At 42.2% G+C, this 16,779-nt stretch overlaps 1 protein-coding gene across 3 annotated transcripts in view; it reads right to left on the reverse strand.

The window, feature by feature from the left end:
- Positions 1-8,269: 8,269 nt before the first annotated feature.
- DCC (DCC netrin 1 receptor) overlaps positions 8,270-16,779 on the reverse strand; it is a 947,660-nt gene continuing 939,150 nt past the window's right edge. For all 3 annotated transcript variants that reach the window (XM_083702567.1, XM_083702566.1, XM_083702568.1), the window contains exons 28-29: positions 12,320-12,462; positions 8,270-8,609 (exon numbers count right to left, since the gene is read on the reverse strand). In XM_083702567.1, coding sequence (XP_083558693.1) covers positions 8,520-8,609; positions 12,320-12,462 — 233 coding nt within the window. In that variant the 3' untranslated portion in view covers positions 8,270-8,519. The remainder of the gene's footprint in view (positions 8,610-12,319; positions 12,463-16,779) is intronic.

Genomic DNA, 16,779 nt, shown 5'->3' on the forward strand with positions numbered 1-16,779 from the left:
ATACAGTGAGATGAGATACACCACAGCTTTAACACCCTGCTCTAGGTCTCCAACCAGATGTCCCTTTTCTCCCCACCCACCCCGATCATAAATTATCCCAAAGAAACCACTCTAAATAATAAATTAAATATTACTTATAAAAAATTGTACCCTTCTTCCCTCCCTCCCCTCCCCGTCCCAAACATGATGACAATTCACAAAGGTAAGAATTGCCAGGTCTATTTTACAATAATAAAAACAGCATTGTTCCTTCTACCTACCAGCATCGTTCCCTCACTCTTCGTCAAAAGACATTTACAGCATAGCAGTGAGATATCACTGGCCTGGGTGACTTCATAGCATGTTATTTTTACCATGTTGTTATTACTGGTCTCAAGGAGAAAACCAAAGGAGGAGGAGGGGGGGATGATTGAACATTTGCAAAATGTCTGCTAACATAGCTAACAAGGAAGATACATAACCTCAGAGTATTATTATCATTTTTTTGAATCAGAGAAGGCATAGAATTGGCTAATAGGGGTGAGCAAAGAGTCGTTATGAAGATTAGTCTTTTCTAATCACATCTTAAAAGACACAAGTTAGAATGGGAGGTGGAATTTTTTTTGAAGACTCAAATTTGCAAAGATATGACAAAACACTGATCGTTTAAAATGCACATGGGAAGTCACTGCAATAGTTCTCCAGACTGGTGTAAACTAGTTTGTCATCTCTCTTTCAGGCACCAGATACTCATTCATACATGGTTTGCTCCCTTCTCTAGTCATGAACTAGAATTCAAGTAGCATCCACAGCAATTCCCATATACAATAAAGCACGAAAAACTGTGGCTTCACCAATATACAGCCTCAGCAGGGTATTTTTAAAGAGAATTCAGAACAGTGCTCTCTTTTCTTCGTTGATTCAGAGTTATCACTATGCTTATGGTCAGAGATATCCCTCCACTCCTTGCTTTCCATAATTTTAGGGGGAATGGATTTGGGCGATCAGATCTGAGGACTTGCAGTTAAGATGGCACATTAATCAAAACCAATGATATCAAATGGAAAGTTTAAATGGGAATGCATTTTATTGGAGCACAGTGTGCAATATGGCAGGCACCACTCTGCTGAGCAATATCCATGCCACAGTGAGTAGGTGCTGCTGTTATAGATGTGAATGGCGTAGACAAATTGGAGAGGAAATAGGCAAGGTTGAGATGAACAAGATGCTGAGTGCTCTGCAACCCTAAAAACACGGGACCTTGTGAGGAGCCAACAACTGCCAGGGCTTCCCTTTCTGTTCTGTCAGGGACTGGAATACACATTGGAGCCAATGAATTATGGCCACTACTTGGAATGAGCTGATCATAGGAGGAGGAATTTGTTTGGTGGGACCTGGGAGTAGAGGGAACGAGAAGGTTAGAAAGATTTAAGCTCAGGGTTTATGAGATGGGATTGTTTCTAAATCTCACCTATTTTGAACTTCAGCTCCACGGTCATTTATGCTGCATTAGACTCATAATGCTAGTGCAGTAATTTAGTGCATTCCTGTTTATTAGTGTGATGGGAGAATAATCTGAATAATATTACTTCCCTCGGTGTATTAATATTCCCTCGGTGTAAAGATACTCTGGATGGGAACTAAATGTACAATTACATCCTTTGCATTTGTTTTCTATGATCAGGATTGACAAGATGCTTACCCGTGGCTGGTATTCTTTGAATGGTGATCTGTAAATGATTAATTTGAATCTGCATCTAGAATCACAAAAGCATAGAACTGTAGAGCTGGAAGGGTCATCTAATCCAGTCCCCTGCAATGCAGGAATATTGACAAAAGTGTCCATGGCAGATGGCCATCCAACCTCTGCTTAAAAACCTCCAAGGAAGGAGAGTCCACCACCTCCCTAGGGAGACTGTTCCACTGTCAAACAGCTCTTACTGTCAGAAAGGTCTTCCTGATGTTTACTCAGAATCTCCTTTCTTGTAACTTGAAGCCATTGGTTCGAGTCCTATCCTCCAGAGCAGGAGAAAACAAGCTTGCTCCATCTTCCATGTGAAATCCCTTGAGATATTTGAGGATGGCTATCATATCACCTCTCAGTCTCCTCTTTTCCAACTCACTCAACTGTTTCTTTATCATCTTGGTCACCCTCCTGTGCACACGTTCCAGCTTGTGCAGAGCAATTTTGGAACTTTCTTAATCTGTGACTGCAGAAATGCCCATGTGAATAAAACCCATTAGAGGTTAATAATAACTGCCTTTTGTCATGAACTTTGTGCAGTCTCAAAATTGGGAAATTTTAAAGTGAATTCTGGTGATGTCCGTATAAGGTTCTTGCGGATTGTTCTACGAAATGCAGCATTTTGCATAGAGCACAGTGCTTGATTAATATTAAAGTTGAAAAGGCCAAGCATGGAAAGGAACACCCCAGAGGAAAGCTGATAATGTAGCCTCTGGTACTTTGACACTTAAGAGTAGAGGAAAGGATGGCTTCACCATTAAGTAACCAGGAGTAATAGAATAATGGAAACAAACCAACCCAATGGAACAACTTCTGGGAAGCAATGTAATTACCACACATATTGTATCCACAGATGTATGAAGATGGAAAGTCAGGAAATCTGGGGTATGTAAAGTCTATCTTTCTTAAGCTCCAAATAAAAAGCAGTGATGCTAATATCCTGGCACAAGTGGAATGGACATGCCAACTCATGGAGAATGGTAAGCATCAGGCTAAAGTAGGAATGCTGGTTTAGTATGGAGGACCAACAGCTCAATTGCTCTATGTGCAGCGTAGATTGAGCTCTAAATTCGATCTTAAAGCAAAGAAGGCATAAATCACAGGGCATCACAGCTTCAGGGATCATCCATGAGTTGCATCAGAACTAGGGAGAGGCTTCAGATTGAAAGAGGAATTCTGGCAGGCAAGTACATGGGAGCCAACCCCTTCCAGAGCAGATGGGTGAAATCAAGAGAAGACACAGGAATGATGTTCATAAATTGCTGACATATGAACTCATCTTTCCCAGTATCTTCAGAAAGATATTCTAATAGGGGATTCATATGTATTCAATAATACATTTCAAAAGTCAGGTCTAGTATGGATCCATTCGCCACACCTTGAAGTTTCCTATTAGGATGCAAAGAAGGAAAGTGTGGCACTATAGAGAGATGTGTAAAATAATTTCTGGACAGTTAAAGAAGGTTTGTGAGCCAAGGTTGTGGCCACCATGGGATTATGAAAATACAGTTTTGGGAAGTACTTGTGGATAGTGAGAATATATACCTAAGAAGCCCCATCCAATGTGACCAAAATCTCAGAGAACCCCAATACCTGGTTATCTTGAACCAGAGAATTCAGCACTTGGTATTGTCTGAAGTTGCCTCTTGGGGAGATGCATATACACAACCATGAAGGTCATAGAAATAATGAGGTGTGATGAATCTAAGTATAGCCCTTGGTACCAGATGCAGACACAATTAGGATGTAACAGCTATTATCATAGACACTGTCCTGATGGGAAAAGGCACATCTGTGAAGCATATGCAAAATGGACCCAATTCATCAAATTATTTGTCCATATTGATGCAGACAAAAACATCAAGGGTGAAATGAAGAGGTTTCTGTACAGTGCTTTGCTATAGATTGATAACGACGATAGGATTGGTAGGGAAGATCAACAGGTTCTTGAAAGACACTTATGTCTGCCAAAAAAAAACACACACTTATGTCTGCCAAACTCTCAGTGCCATGGGCAGTTCGATGGGCAGGACTCAATACTGGAAGGATTTGTCCCTGGCAGCAAAGTGAAGGAATCAATGGTACTGAAGTTACAGACGGACCCAATCAACTATCTTTCTTCAGGACAGTGAAGTAATAAAAGTAGAAACCATATTGATGTCTATGTAAGGGAACAGATTCAATAGGTCCTTTGTTTACAACAGGGTTCTCCTTCCAAATCAATACTAGACAAGGACAGATACTGTAGAAGTGAAGTTCTGTGGAATAACTTAATCTCACAATGGCAAACACCCAACTGTCCAAATCCATCTTTGAATGTAAACTAGAGAATGAAATGGATGTCTTAGCATGGAAAAATTGATGACTATATGTAGAATTTGTCTAAATCTCAGGAAGTTCACCCTTTGGCTTCTGATACTTCCTTTTGGAAGAGTATCTTTTCTTAGCTGGGAGATGTCTCAGGGGCTTTGGGGTTAAGCAACTGTAGTGTTGTTTGTGCTAACAGAACGAGGTGGCACCTCTCAGATATATAACTAGAAATATTCAAGAGCACCATCAGATTGTGCACTAAATAAACCATCCGATTTTAAGCACACCCATCCAACTGCTTTGAAACCAGTGGGATAGAAAGTTTGTCCTTTGAGGGGGGATACTAATATTGTAGAAGCCTGTTGAGAACTGGTATCATTGCTCAGCAAGGAAGTTGTTTGAGCAGATGTGCTAGTAGGGTTGCCATATGTCCTCTCTCCACCCCAGGATACGTCCTCTTTTTCATGGGTATGTAAAATGAGAGTTGTCACAGCGATCCATCGGTAAAAGTCGAAGTGGTAAATGTGTCCTCTTTGTTGCTCTTCAAAATATGGCAACCCTATCTCTGTAAATGAGTTCCCTCATTGGGTCTATTCCCACATCAGGGCACCGAATAAAAATAAATCCAAGAGAATGATTTCTTTATGCTGTGTTTGGTGTCAATGTTGTACTCTCCACCAGCATAGATCAGGCCCTCTGAAATAGGAACTCCTCACCAGCCTAAGCTTGTTGCATTGTTAAAAACGTGCCTTTGCTGTTCCACAGACACACAAGTTGCTGAATAAGGAAGAGTAATTCATGGGAAGCAGAATTCACCATATCTAAGACAAATCACATCTCTCCTCCCCTGCAATGGCAACAAGTGAGAGAAGGGGAAGAAGGAAATGTGGGGTTTCATAAGGAAATTTATGGGGGACGGCGGACACTGTAGTGATCCTGATTCCATGGAAGTCAGACTTTAACTGACTGGGAGGGGATCTGTTGCATCTTCAGGACGTAGATGAACACATCCTGCTTAACCATGGGTAGGTGCACTTGCCCTCTGACTAGTGTTCAAGAAAGTTCTGAAGATACAAGTGTAGAACCCATTAGAGGCCTTCACAATGAAGAACAAAGTGCATTCTCATTTTCACATTCTTGCAGAACTATCTTTTCAGCTGATAGTGTTTTAAATGCAGAGTCAGATTTGCTTTTAGGAATTTAGCAGTAGGCCTTATCAGTCTGCTAAAAATTCATAGATGTTTCCCTCTTCTTTCTTTTTGTTCTCTCCCAGTTGGAGAAGCAATCTTGTCATTCCTGCTTTTGTTGAAACAAGACATTGAGTTCCACAGCATCAATGCAACTGGATGCAGCTGGATGCCATCCCAAATTGGTCAGAACATTAAAAACTCAACCTCCCATACTAAATTAGACTGCCTAGTCATTAGGAAATGTTGCATTAGCATTCCAGGCTAAATTGAATAAGAAGCATTATTTTGGGAGAACACTTTCACAAAGAAACTAGCACTTCTAATGAAGCATTTGAATTCTCTCTTCTCCTACCCACCATAAGGTTGTGTGTGTGTGTGTGTACGTTTTCCGAATTATTACTTCTGATACTGTGCCATTTTATTCCAAATATTTTATTCAGGACTTCACATATAATTACCTTCCTAATAAAAAGAGCTATTAGGATGTAAAGATCCTCTCTCCCTTCCATGCTCTTTTAAAATTATGACCTACTCAAGCTTGAAATCAAAGGCAGTGCTGAATGCAATAACTCAGCCGAAACCTTCTCATTGGGCTTTTGCAGCCTCATAACTGATAAATATGCAAATTTAGCTCCCTTTTGGTGATTTGCCTGCGAAAACAGGGATTAACTCTGAATGAATGCGGAAAGTTCAGCACTGGGAAGTATGCACACAACATTTTGTTCATGTTACCACTTATGGATGTCAATAAACACTGCAACAAAAAGCCAGAATACTGGAATGGGAGTGGTAGGTAACACTTAGAAGGCATCATTTCGGTTCATAGCCAGTATCCTGCTGTAATGGTGCAGACCATTCGCTGGCTGCTGCCAATATGGAAACTGTTGTAGAAGGACTTCCTTTTTTAAAAACTTTCTGGCACCTTGTTTGTAAACATTTGCACCGGGGGGTGTTACCCCCAGTAGTGCTGGCAAAATGTCATACCTTGTGACACAACATCCTATTTACCATCCTGTTCTAGGAATTTCTTCGCCAGCGCACAGATCTAGCCACTGGTTCTTCAACTCACTGTCTGCACCTAGGATTTGCTTGATGTCGACAAAGCTCAGCGTTTCCCATACGTTAGATGTTTTCTTCTTGGATAGTTGTGTTGCGGAGTTATGAAACCAAGCAGTCTTTGGGGGCGTCAGGATGAAGCAGAGAGAGGGTTAGAGTGAGCATCTTTTCCCACTGTGGTGCTGCTAAAAAGGTGGCTCAGGGTGGCACAAAACCTGCATAGCTTTAGACGTGCCTCAATTCCTAGCTTAGGAGCAGAACAACTGCATATCAGAGCTCATTTCAGATGTATATATAGGTTGACAGCATGGCTCTGTTGCCAATTAACTTCCCCCTCTACTCATATCTTATGTTTAGGCATACGTTTAACTATGGGGAGATTTGCAAATACTTGCTATGTGGGCGATTTCTCTCCATAAATGGCTCCACCGCTTGTGCAAGTTGAGTGCTTAAAATAATATTTCTTGGCTTCATTTTTTTTTAAAAAAATGAGTGTTATTGTTATTTTTCTTTATGTTTTGTGCTGTTGAGAATACTTCCAACCCTTTGGTGCTATGCGATGATGCTTTTGCGTCGAAACGATGAAAAGTAAGAGGATCTACATATTTTATATGATATCACAGTGGCCTACAATGTGCATCGCAATGCACCTGGAAGATCTACACACAAAAAAACTCTCCTAGAACCCTCTTTAGCAAGTTAAAAAAATTTGTTGGGCCTGCTACACATATTATCCTGGTGGTGTAATTTTGGCGGGGAACCTGACACACATGGGTGCTTCCTCACAGTTGGATACGCCAATTTCAACAACACTGGAATTAAATCATTATGAATAAAACTATCACAAAGCACAAGAAGGCTCCCTTCCCAAAACGCCAAGCCACATGAGCGATGGGTATGCGAAACATGGGTAAATTTTGCTAGCGGTATCAAAAACTCTTTTGGCTTCCTTAGAAATTCCTACAGTGCTTCTGCCTGAGAAGAAAAATCTAGTTTTGCTTCTCATTTCATATTATGAACAATCCAGGGACAGAGAGCAATGGATAAGCTCCCCTCCAACTCATCTCATTATTTATTTCTCACTTACTCAGAGATCTCTTGGAGTAGGGATGGGGAAGCTTGTAAGTTCTCCATATCTTGCTAGACTCCAGCTCTTATCAGCCCCAACTAGCATGGCCAATGGTCAGGGCTGCTGGGAGTTGTAGTTCCGCAACACATGTAGTTCAACAGGTTCCTCACTTGGACTTAGCAAAAACTAAGGGTGTTTATTTTTGCAAATGTCTGTAGAATTGGTAATGAGCATCTGGGGGGGCTTCCTGTCTGTGTTCTCTACTACCCTTCCCATAAGGAGGCCAGCGGTGAGAAGGGCTGGTAGGGAGCATAAGCAGTCATAAAGGTCCTTCTTTAATACCTAGGCACTCCAACCTGGATGCTCATGTGGAGAATTGGTTAATGCTGGGAAAGTGAGAGATATTAGAAACTTGTTTGCACAGGCTCTCTGGCAACAATCAGTTTTGGGAAAGGAGAAGGGCTGGAGGAAGTGATGGCTTGCTAGCAGCAGGGAATGTTGCCAGCAAGATGAGTCCATTACATGCTCGGTGGAACTGCAGGCTTGGCTTGGAATGGGCTTCAGTGGGAACGGGAATGACTTATAAAGTGTCTTTACAAGTTTCCAAATTATAAATTTTGGCAGCAGAATCACTTCTGACAATCTGTGGATGGGCACTCACTCTACCACCCACCAAGAAATGCCAGGAGTCTCTTTGACTTCCCTCAAAAGATCTCAGGAGTTTCACCTGAGGAAGAACCACCCAATTCATTTTGAATTTCACTGGGGACAAAATTGGTGGCTTCCCTCATGAGGAGAGAGGCCAACCTAGGTCAGGTTACCAGCCACATGATAATGTGTGAAGCAGACCTTAAGTAAGATCCCACCCTGCACACACTGCGAAGATCAGCAGAACAAAATAGGCCAACAGGAGGCACTGGGGGTGGGTCATGGAGACATCTTGTTTCTTGCTTCTCAGGGCTGCTCTTTCATCACTGCTTCAGACTGTTGCTTGACCAATAGGAATGCACGATGCCATTTCAAGACTGTGAGATCTCTCCATAGAACGGGGTTTGATGGCGCATCGGTTGGCTTTATGGTAGACGCGGGTGTTTGGTGGTGTTGTGTGTGTGAAACGCTGGTATGCTGCAATGTTCCCGGGTTACTCCATTCTTCTGTTCACCCAAAGCTTTCAGAAGGCCGAGCCTGTGATGGCATTAAGCTGCTTCATTAGCCCCTCCAAACTAGCCATCTGTTCACTAAGATCATCCTGTTCATATACCTGTGGAGAAAGCAAGCAGCTAGTTAATGCAGTTTCTTTAAGGTTGTGTCTGCATCTATCCAAGATAATCAGCATGGATAACAATTACGACCAGTCACTGCAGAAACATGGAAAACTGCATTTAAGATTGGGAAAAAATAGAAAGGGACAGATCCATCCATCCCTACCCTGGATCCAACCCTGACCTTCTCCTGTCTTGCCAGTTTTAAAAGCAGTCTTTCGGCGGATATTTTCAGCATGACTATCCTGATTCAGTATCAGTACATCACGCATGTAAAATGGAAGAGGTTGAAGGGAATGTCCTATAAAAGACATCTTTATTTATATGTGTTTGAAAGGGAATGGCATTATTTGAAAGTAAGTTGGGAGGAAACTCAAGTGTTAATAAAAGGTCATTGTCTTTAGAGGTTGAGTGGGACTGAGAGCCTGAACTTTGCTCCCTATAGGCTCCTCTTCCATTATCTCCTCTAAGTGCTCCCACTTCTGCAGAGACTTCCCTTGGGAAATAATTTGTCCAGCCATTACGAAAAATAAGATATTTAGAGCTGAAATGTTCCACACTCGACAGCTCCTTATACCAGTCATTTCAACCAAAGTGGTCGTTTTCATTTCTTCACTCCCTTCCCAATTGCATGGCGCCAGGCTGCCTTATCTCCTGTACACAGAGTGGCCGTCAAGGCTTGGAAACCATTCAGAGGCAAAAAAAAGCTGTGCAATAATCCAAGAGCTGCCCTGGGATGGCATTGTGCAGCGATGGCTTTTGCCCACCAGTTAGGCTGCCTATTGTGTTTCCGCTCACTTCAATTACCATTTGTTTCAGTTGCTGCTGCTACTTGCAGGGGATGGCCTCTAAATCATGGTGCTTTAATTGCACTAGTGGAGCAAAAGCCCTGGACAGGATCCAGAAAGGGAAATAGAACCGCAAAACACCAGAAAGAAAAAAAAATCACTGGAAAGATTCTTCCTTTTAGGGTGTGAGGATAATAAGGGAGGCAGATTTAAAATCCTTCTCCACTGGCTCCCAGTATGTTCCCAAGCACAATTCAAATTGTTGGTGCTGATCTTTAAAGACCTAAATGACATTGACCCTATATAGCTGAAGGAGTGTCTCCACCCCCATTGTTCAGCCCGGACACTGATGTCCAGCTCCGAGGGTCTTCCAGCGGTTCCCCTACTGTGAGAAGTGAAATTACATGGAACTGGGCGGAGGACCTTCTCTTTCTCTATATATACGTATATATTTACATAAAATTTCCAAAAAAACATACAACATGTTTTCTTATCTTATACAACATTTTGGCCTTCCATCAACCACATCTGAAGAATTTTCAGTCTTTATCACTTAATCTGCATTTCATTAGTTTCAATATTACTTTTAATAGTCCTTCGCTAATAATTCTCTTCATGCTTTTCTCTGCAATATTTCACATAGTCCTCCTTACAAAACTTCTTGCAGTCCTACCAGTGTAACCTGTTGATTACAATTACTTTTCAAATAATTCACATATTTACTCCAGTCCTGTGAGAATCTCTGATCCCACAGGTTTCAAATCCTTCCTGACATTTTATTGAATTCTGCATAGTCCATTAATTTCAGGCAGAGGACCTTCTTGGTAGTGGCACCCACCCTGTGGAACGCCCTTCCACCAGATGTCAAGGAAATAAACAACTATTTGACTTTTAGAAGACATCTGAAGGCAGCCCTGTTTAGGGAAGTTTTTAATGTTTGATGTTTTATTGTATTTTTAATATGCCGTTGGGAGCCACCCAGAGTGGCTGAGGCAACCCAGTCAGATGTGCGGAGTATGAATATTATTGTTGTTGTTGTTATATTATTATTATTATTATTATTATTATTATTATTATTATTATTATTATTAAATTCTGCTTGTAGAAGTGGCTGAACACACTTCCATGTGGCAGAGCTTTACATTCAGGGGCAAAGGTTGAAACTATATAGATTACTGTATCAGGGTCCCCCATTTTGTGGAAGCTGGTAGCTGCCAAGAATGTAGAGTAGAGTCGGAGCCATCTATATGGCAAGTACATTTCAAATGATGCAGCCCCCATCTGGACCGAATCTGTTCTAGAATGCAAATAGGGAGAGCACAGGAGTCTATGCTCTTCCATTCAAAACAATAATGATAAAATCATTGCACACAGAAAACTAGCAGGCCAGCTAAGCTAAGAACTTTCTCCCTGGTGTGTGATGCAGTCAGGTAATTTTTGACTCTGGACTTAATGGGCTTACAGAGGGCCAACTCTTTAGATGGCAACAGGCGTTACTTATTTCAAAATGTGAGCCAGCCCTGCTGTGTTTGGGGCTCTCCTGCTGTTTCACCTGACTGGGGCCATGGTCACCCACTCCAAAGTTCTGCCCCAACAGCTCTTTGTGATCTAGCTTTTTACATGGAGGGAATGGTTTCCATCCAACCAGAGCCAAACTAGACTCGGCATTACTTGCAGTATTGCAATCAAAGTGCACATCTTTTTGTAGAAGTCTCAGGGAAACCTGAATAAACTTGGAACCATGGTGGTTGGGGAGGAGAAGTTTAACTCTTTCCTGCCCTGCCATTGTGACAAGAGAATCCTCTTCTGTGAAGCTGAAACTTGCATTGCGAGAAGACTTCCCACTGTCACCCACACAAGTTGGCCAACAAAGATGTGAAGGTACATAGTATCCTTGTGGAAAACTGTGGTTCCCGTGATCTACTCCCCATGTTTGTTGATATGCTATTGTCTTTCCCTGATTCATCTCAGAAAGATTTTGAACTTCCTCGGGGGTTGATAAGCTTTCTCAACAAATCTGGGTCGGTGTGAATGGCGGATAGACTGCGGTTTGACTGCTCCGTCAGGTCCGACACTGCAGAGGTCCACGGGGGAAGAGCCAAGGCAAGGCGTAGCCCCCAAAAGCCTCAAATGAAAATTTGAGGTGCTGAGGGGTCTATGCCTCTGCTCCAAAAGGTGCGGAGAGTGGGGGAGGGGAGGAGCTGAGGAAAAGCCAGCGAATTAGGTACTCTGCAGAGTGAAGCCTCTGAACCAGCCAGCAGCGCTTACCATTCCAACTAACTTCAAACTGATTTGCAAGGTGAGAAGGAAATTAACTATTAATTATTAATTTAGCAAAACGGGAGGATAAAAAGGAAGTCCACTCCCGTCCCTGGGTATTTAAACTGCATGAAAAACTTTACAATTGAAAAAGTTGCAGACTAGCCTTGGAAGTTAAAACAGCTAATGACTGACAAGGATTTTACAAAGCTCTTTGAATACCAATCTGGATACTTTACAGATCTTTTTTTTTTTTTTTTTTTTGAAAAATTGAATTTGAATTTGAACAACAGACCTGAACTTGAGAGTACATTTGAACTTGACACAGATTCTGTAATATATTGAACCTGAAAAGTAAATGTTAAGGCTCCAATTGACTGCGGGTAAGCTTTGGAAGAAAAAAAAATGGGGATGAAATGTGGGAGAAATGAGTATTATCTCTTGTATTCTAAACCAGGGAAGTGCAAACCGCTATACGGTAGGGGAGGAAGAGGAAGAGGAAGAGGAGGAGGAAATGGGACAGTTATTTTCAGTGCCAGCCTTGCTTCTCCAGTAACACCTGCCTTTGGCAGTCCCATCAATCCAACTGATATGGGACTGGATCTACAAAACATTTCAGCTAGTGCTTCCGGACTACAAGAGAGCCATGGACTTGCGCTTACATTTGCAGCATCCTCTGTTTGTTTGTGACCCTCTTCTGAGGCTTCTGGGGCTGTTGGCACTGAAACAGGAAGCAGAGGGGATCTTGCTTTGCCAGCTAGTCCAAGCGATGCTGTCTTAACCTGAGCCTTGGGAAGGTTGGGTGCTGCAATATAAATGGAGAAGTTAGGACTATATTAGCACATGAATCATGCCCTGAAGAAAGCAGAAGCAACATGAGAATACACATGAAATCAGCCGTATTTTGCCCAGGCCCTTCCTTACATTTATAATCTGTTATTACCTAAAACGTGTAGCACACATTTTTAAAAAGAATGAAACCACAACAGCATATTGAATCTAAACAGCCCAGGATCCAAATAGGAATCTTAAAATAAAACCCAGTTAGATTAATGCTACAGTGTTAAGCATACTTACCTGGAAGTATGTTTCACAGAAATGAACCACAACCATTTCCAAGTCAATTAGAGGTGATATCTAGGTAATAAACACTTTTAAATTTTTCATGGATTTCGATGGGCTACCCAACCACATGCTCAAGCCTTTCCCACTGCAATCAATGAGTGCAAAATATTAAATCCTCCCAGTCAAAGGATGGATGAATCTCAATTTTGGTCTCTCTCGGTTTCTCATTTTTCTGATCTTAAGTTCAGTTCACATTTCCACATCTGTTTGCAATTTTTTTTAAAAAAGTCCTCATGAAAATTCAGCAGCATTTTAGTGTGAATTTCTCCATACAGCTGCAATTTTGTATGTAGTTTTGCTTAATATCCACATTTGATGCATAGAATTATATTAGTTTAATTAATATATGCATTTTTATGCCCACTTCACCCTAGTATATGCATTTTTGCACTCATTACTTCACTGGAGAGCTACATTGCATAAGCCAGAGAAATGTGAATTTCAAAGCATGGATGTGCTCCAGTTTGCATTGTTTTGTCTGTGTGTGAATTAGGTAAATTGGCCTTTATATGCTAACTGAGTCTAATTTCTCCCCTAAAGGTAAAGGTAAAGGTAAAGGTAGCCCTGCCCGTACGGGCCAGTCTTGACAGACTCTGGGGTTGTGCGCCCATCTCACTCAAGAGGCCAGGGGCCAGCGCTGTCCGGAGACACTTCCGGGTCACGTGGCCAGCGTGACATCGCTGCTCTGGCGAGCCAGAGCTGCACACGGAAACGCCGTTTACCTTCCCGCTGGTAAGCGGTCCCTATTTATCTACTTGCACCCGGAGGTGCTTTCGAACTGCTAGGTTGGCAGGCGCTGGGACCGAGCAGCGGGAGCGCACCCCGCCGCAGGGATTCGAACCGCCGACCTTTCGATCGGCAAGTCCTAGGCGCTGAGGCTTTAACCCACAGCGCCACCTGCGTCCTACCTGCGTCCTACCACAGCGCCCCTAGCCCTACCTAAATCTCTTAATCCCGAATCCTTCTTCAAACTGCTGGTCTTGCAGGGCTTTCAAAATATGCTCAGGCTCTGACTTCTGTAAGTCTCCAAGGGAGAGGCTTTTCCAGCTACGGGGAAGCCAGAAGAAAAGCCAGAAGAAAAGTTGGGACATAAACTGAATTATCCCTTGGGTGACTGAAGAGATCATGATAGGACATAAGGGATGAGAAGGCCTCCTACTGTCTATATAGGACTTCATATATAGCAATTCCTATGTTGATTTCCTCCCAAAAGGGTGTAATCCACCAAGAACCATGGTGGCACCTCCCCTAGATCTGAAAGTTACCATGGGTCTTTGTGCTTTGTGCTCCAGAGTAGTACTAAGTAAAAATGGGCTTCAAAAATTGGGAAGGTTTGTTAAAAGACCAGACGACTTTTTGCTAGGAATTACAGGCCAAGACTTGCCAAAAAAGCATAGAAGACTATTCATGTATGCCACAACAGTGGCTAGGATATTACTAGCCCCCAAATGGAAAGACGACAAAATACCAACTAAAGAAAAAGGGCAAGAAAAACTGATGGTGTATGCTGAAATGGCAAAGCTAACTGGAAAACTCAAGACACAAGGACAATAGAGACTTTTAAAAAGACTGGGAACCATTTATGTTGCATCTACAGAAATATTGTATAGAAGTAGACTGACTAGTTGGGTTTGACTAAACACTTACAATCAACAAAATAGAGAGATCAAGATGTAATAACAGGAAAATATCAAAATGTACGTAAGAGGTAATTTGAAACTAAGTATGGTATAAAAAGGAGGAGACTATAATAACATTTAATATAAAGGTTGCAATGTTAAGGTATAACATAACAAGCAGGAGAAGTTAATGTGTAAAAAACCAGAGCAGGAAGTTGAGGGAAGTTGTGGGAATAATATTATTGTGATAAATATAAAACTGTAAAACCTAATAAAATTATTTTTTAAAAACATTGGGAAGGTTTTTGATGGTGGAGAAATAAAATATATCAGAGCGCTTGGCAGAACATCAAAGCAACTTCAGGCACAGAAAAGAATAGGGGTTTGAAATATTGACCTGAGGGACTGGCAGGCAGAAGGAAGGATTTGGGGGCCAGCTCAAGTATGTATACTAAGAGTGGTTGACCTTGAGTAAAGAGAGGTGGAGAGGGCTAAGAGACTTTTCTGCACCCTCACAAAACCACAACTACACTAAGGGGAAGCTATCACAGTTCAATTGGTATAAAAAAGCTGCATTTGTAGCTGGACTGAGCAGAGCCAAAATGCCAAAAATGAGAGGAAATTCTTGCAGAGTGGGAACAATCCCAGGGATGCTTATCTGTTATGGCTTTCTTTCTCTGCAGCCTTGAAAGCAGCTACTCTTTCTCTCCTTACGCAGCGAGAGATAATTTCTTGGTCAGTTGGCAGGTCAATTGGTTTCAACTACCACCGTTCTCCTCCCATAAGGTGCTGGGATGAGGCAAATATTTATTGGATTTCTTTAAAATAACTGATACACCAGTAAATATAACAAAATCTTGAAGCAGTTCACATCAACCGTGAAATCACAAGCAAAAAGTAAATACATTAAAAAAAGAAAAAAGTTAAGCAAAGCAAAGCATCAAAACAGAAACACTGAGCAGTGTGACCAGAGGCAGGGAAAGTCTATGGAAACTAGTAGGTTTTCAGGAGCTGCTTAAATCTGGCCACAGTGGGTGCTTCCTAAACTGCATGAGGAAGTGTGGGCCAGAGGGCTGGTGCCACTACAGACAAGTAGTTTGGTCTCAACACAAGAACCAGTGCTACTGCTTGGACCTTCCGAGAGAAAAATAATGCTGATGTCCTGAAGACTTTTCTCTACTCCATTGTGTTTGGGCATGTGTGTACATGTGTGAAAAAGAGAGCAGGGGCTATCCAGTCTTGAGAAACCGTAATATGTGTGATCAGGGAGGAGAGTACTACCTTCACCCCTGCTACCCCACACATTGGAGGGTGACTTTTCAAAGTAGGCCATGTGTTTCTGCTGTTGTAGGCACCCCATGCAATATAGAACCCTGAATTCCATGAGTCTGCATCATGTGAAGAGTCTCCATGACCATGGCAGGCTCCCTCTTTTGGATATTTGATCTTCAGCTCATGGAGGGTGACAGGCACAGTGGTGTTGGGCAAAATTGCCATCCTCACTCCTGTCCCCCTCTTGTGTATCTGGATTTGTAGAACACCTAGAGCTAAATAATGAGTGTTTTGAAAGTACTCCCTTAAAAGAGATGCTGGTCCATTAGGACTTTCCTCTTTCACAATCACTCGTAGCCAAGTAAGATTGTCTTCCATAAACATGGTTTTAACAATGAGTCCATAAGTGACTGTGGAGGCCAATTCTTGATCCTTCCACAGTGGGGACATTGGTTTCCAGGCAGGAGTTGATCACGGTGTGGATTTGCCAAGCGTGCCCTCCTCTTAGCACGTTTCTCCCTTGTGTCCTGAGTTTGAGTGTCCTCAAAGCCCATGACACCTTTGGTAAAGTCTGTTCTCCAATTGGAGCACTCACAGGCAAGTGTTTCTCAATTGTCGGTGTTTATACTACATGTTTTGAGATTTGTCTTGAGACAGTCTTTAAACCTCTTTTGTTGACCACCAGCATTACACTTTCCATTTTTAAGTTCGGAATAGAGTACAGTGGTACCTCGGGTTAAGTACTTAATTCGTTCTGGAGGTCCGTTCTTAACCTGAAACTGTTCTTAACCTGAAGCACCACTAATGGGGCCTCCTGCTGCCGCCACGCCACCGGAGCACGATTTATGTTCTCATCCTGAAGCAAAGTTCTTAACCTGAAGCACTATTTCTGGGTTAGCAGAGTCTGTAACCTGAAGAGTATGTAACCTGAAGCATATGTAACCTGAGGTACCACTGTAGTTGCTTTGGAAGACGATAATCAGGCATCCACACAACATGACCAGTCCAGTGAAGTTGATGTTACAGATTCATTGCTTCAACACTGGAGATCTTTGCTTCTTCCAGTACACTGGTATCAGTTCGCCATTGGGACACTGCCCTACCAA

Source organism: Podarcis gaigeae (assembly GCF_964106915.1).
Source record: "Podarcis gaigeae genome assembly, chromosome: 11".
NCBI classification, from domain to species: Eukaryota; Metazoa; Chordata; class Lepidosauria; order Squamata; family Lacertidae; genus Podarcis; species Podarcis gaigeae.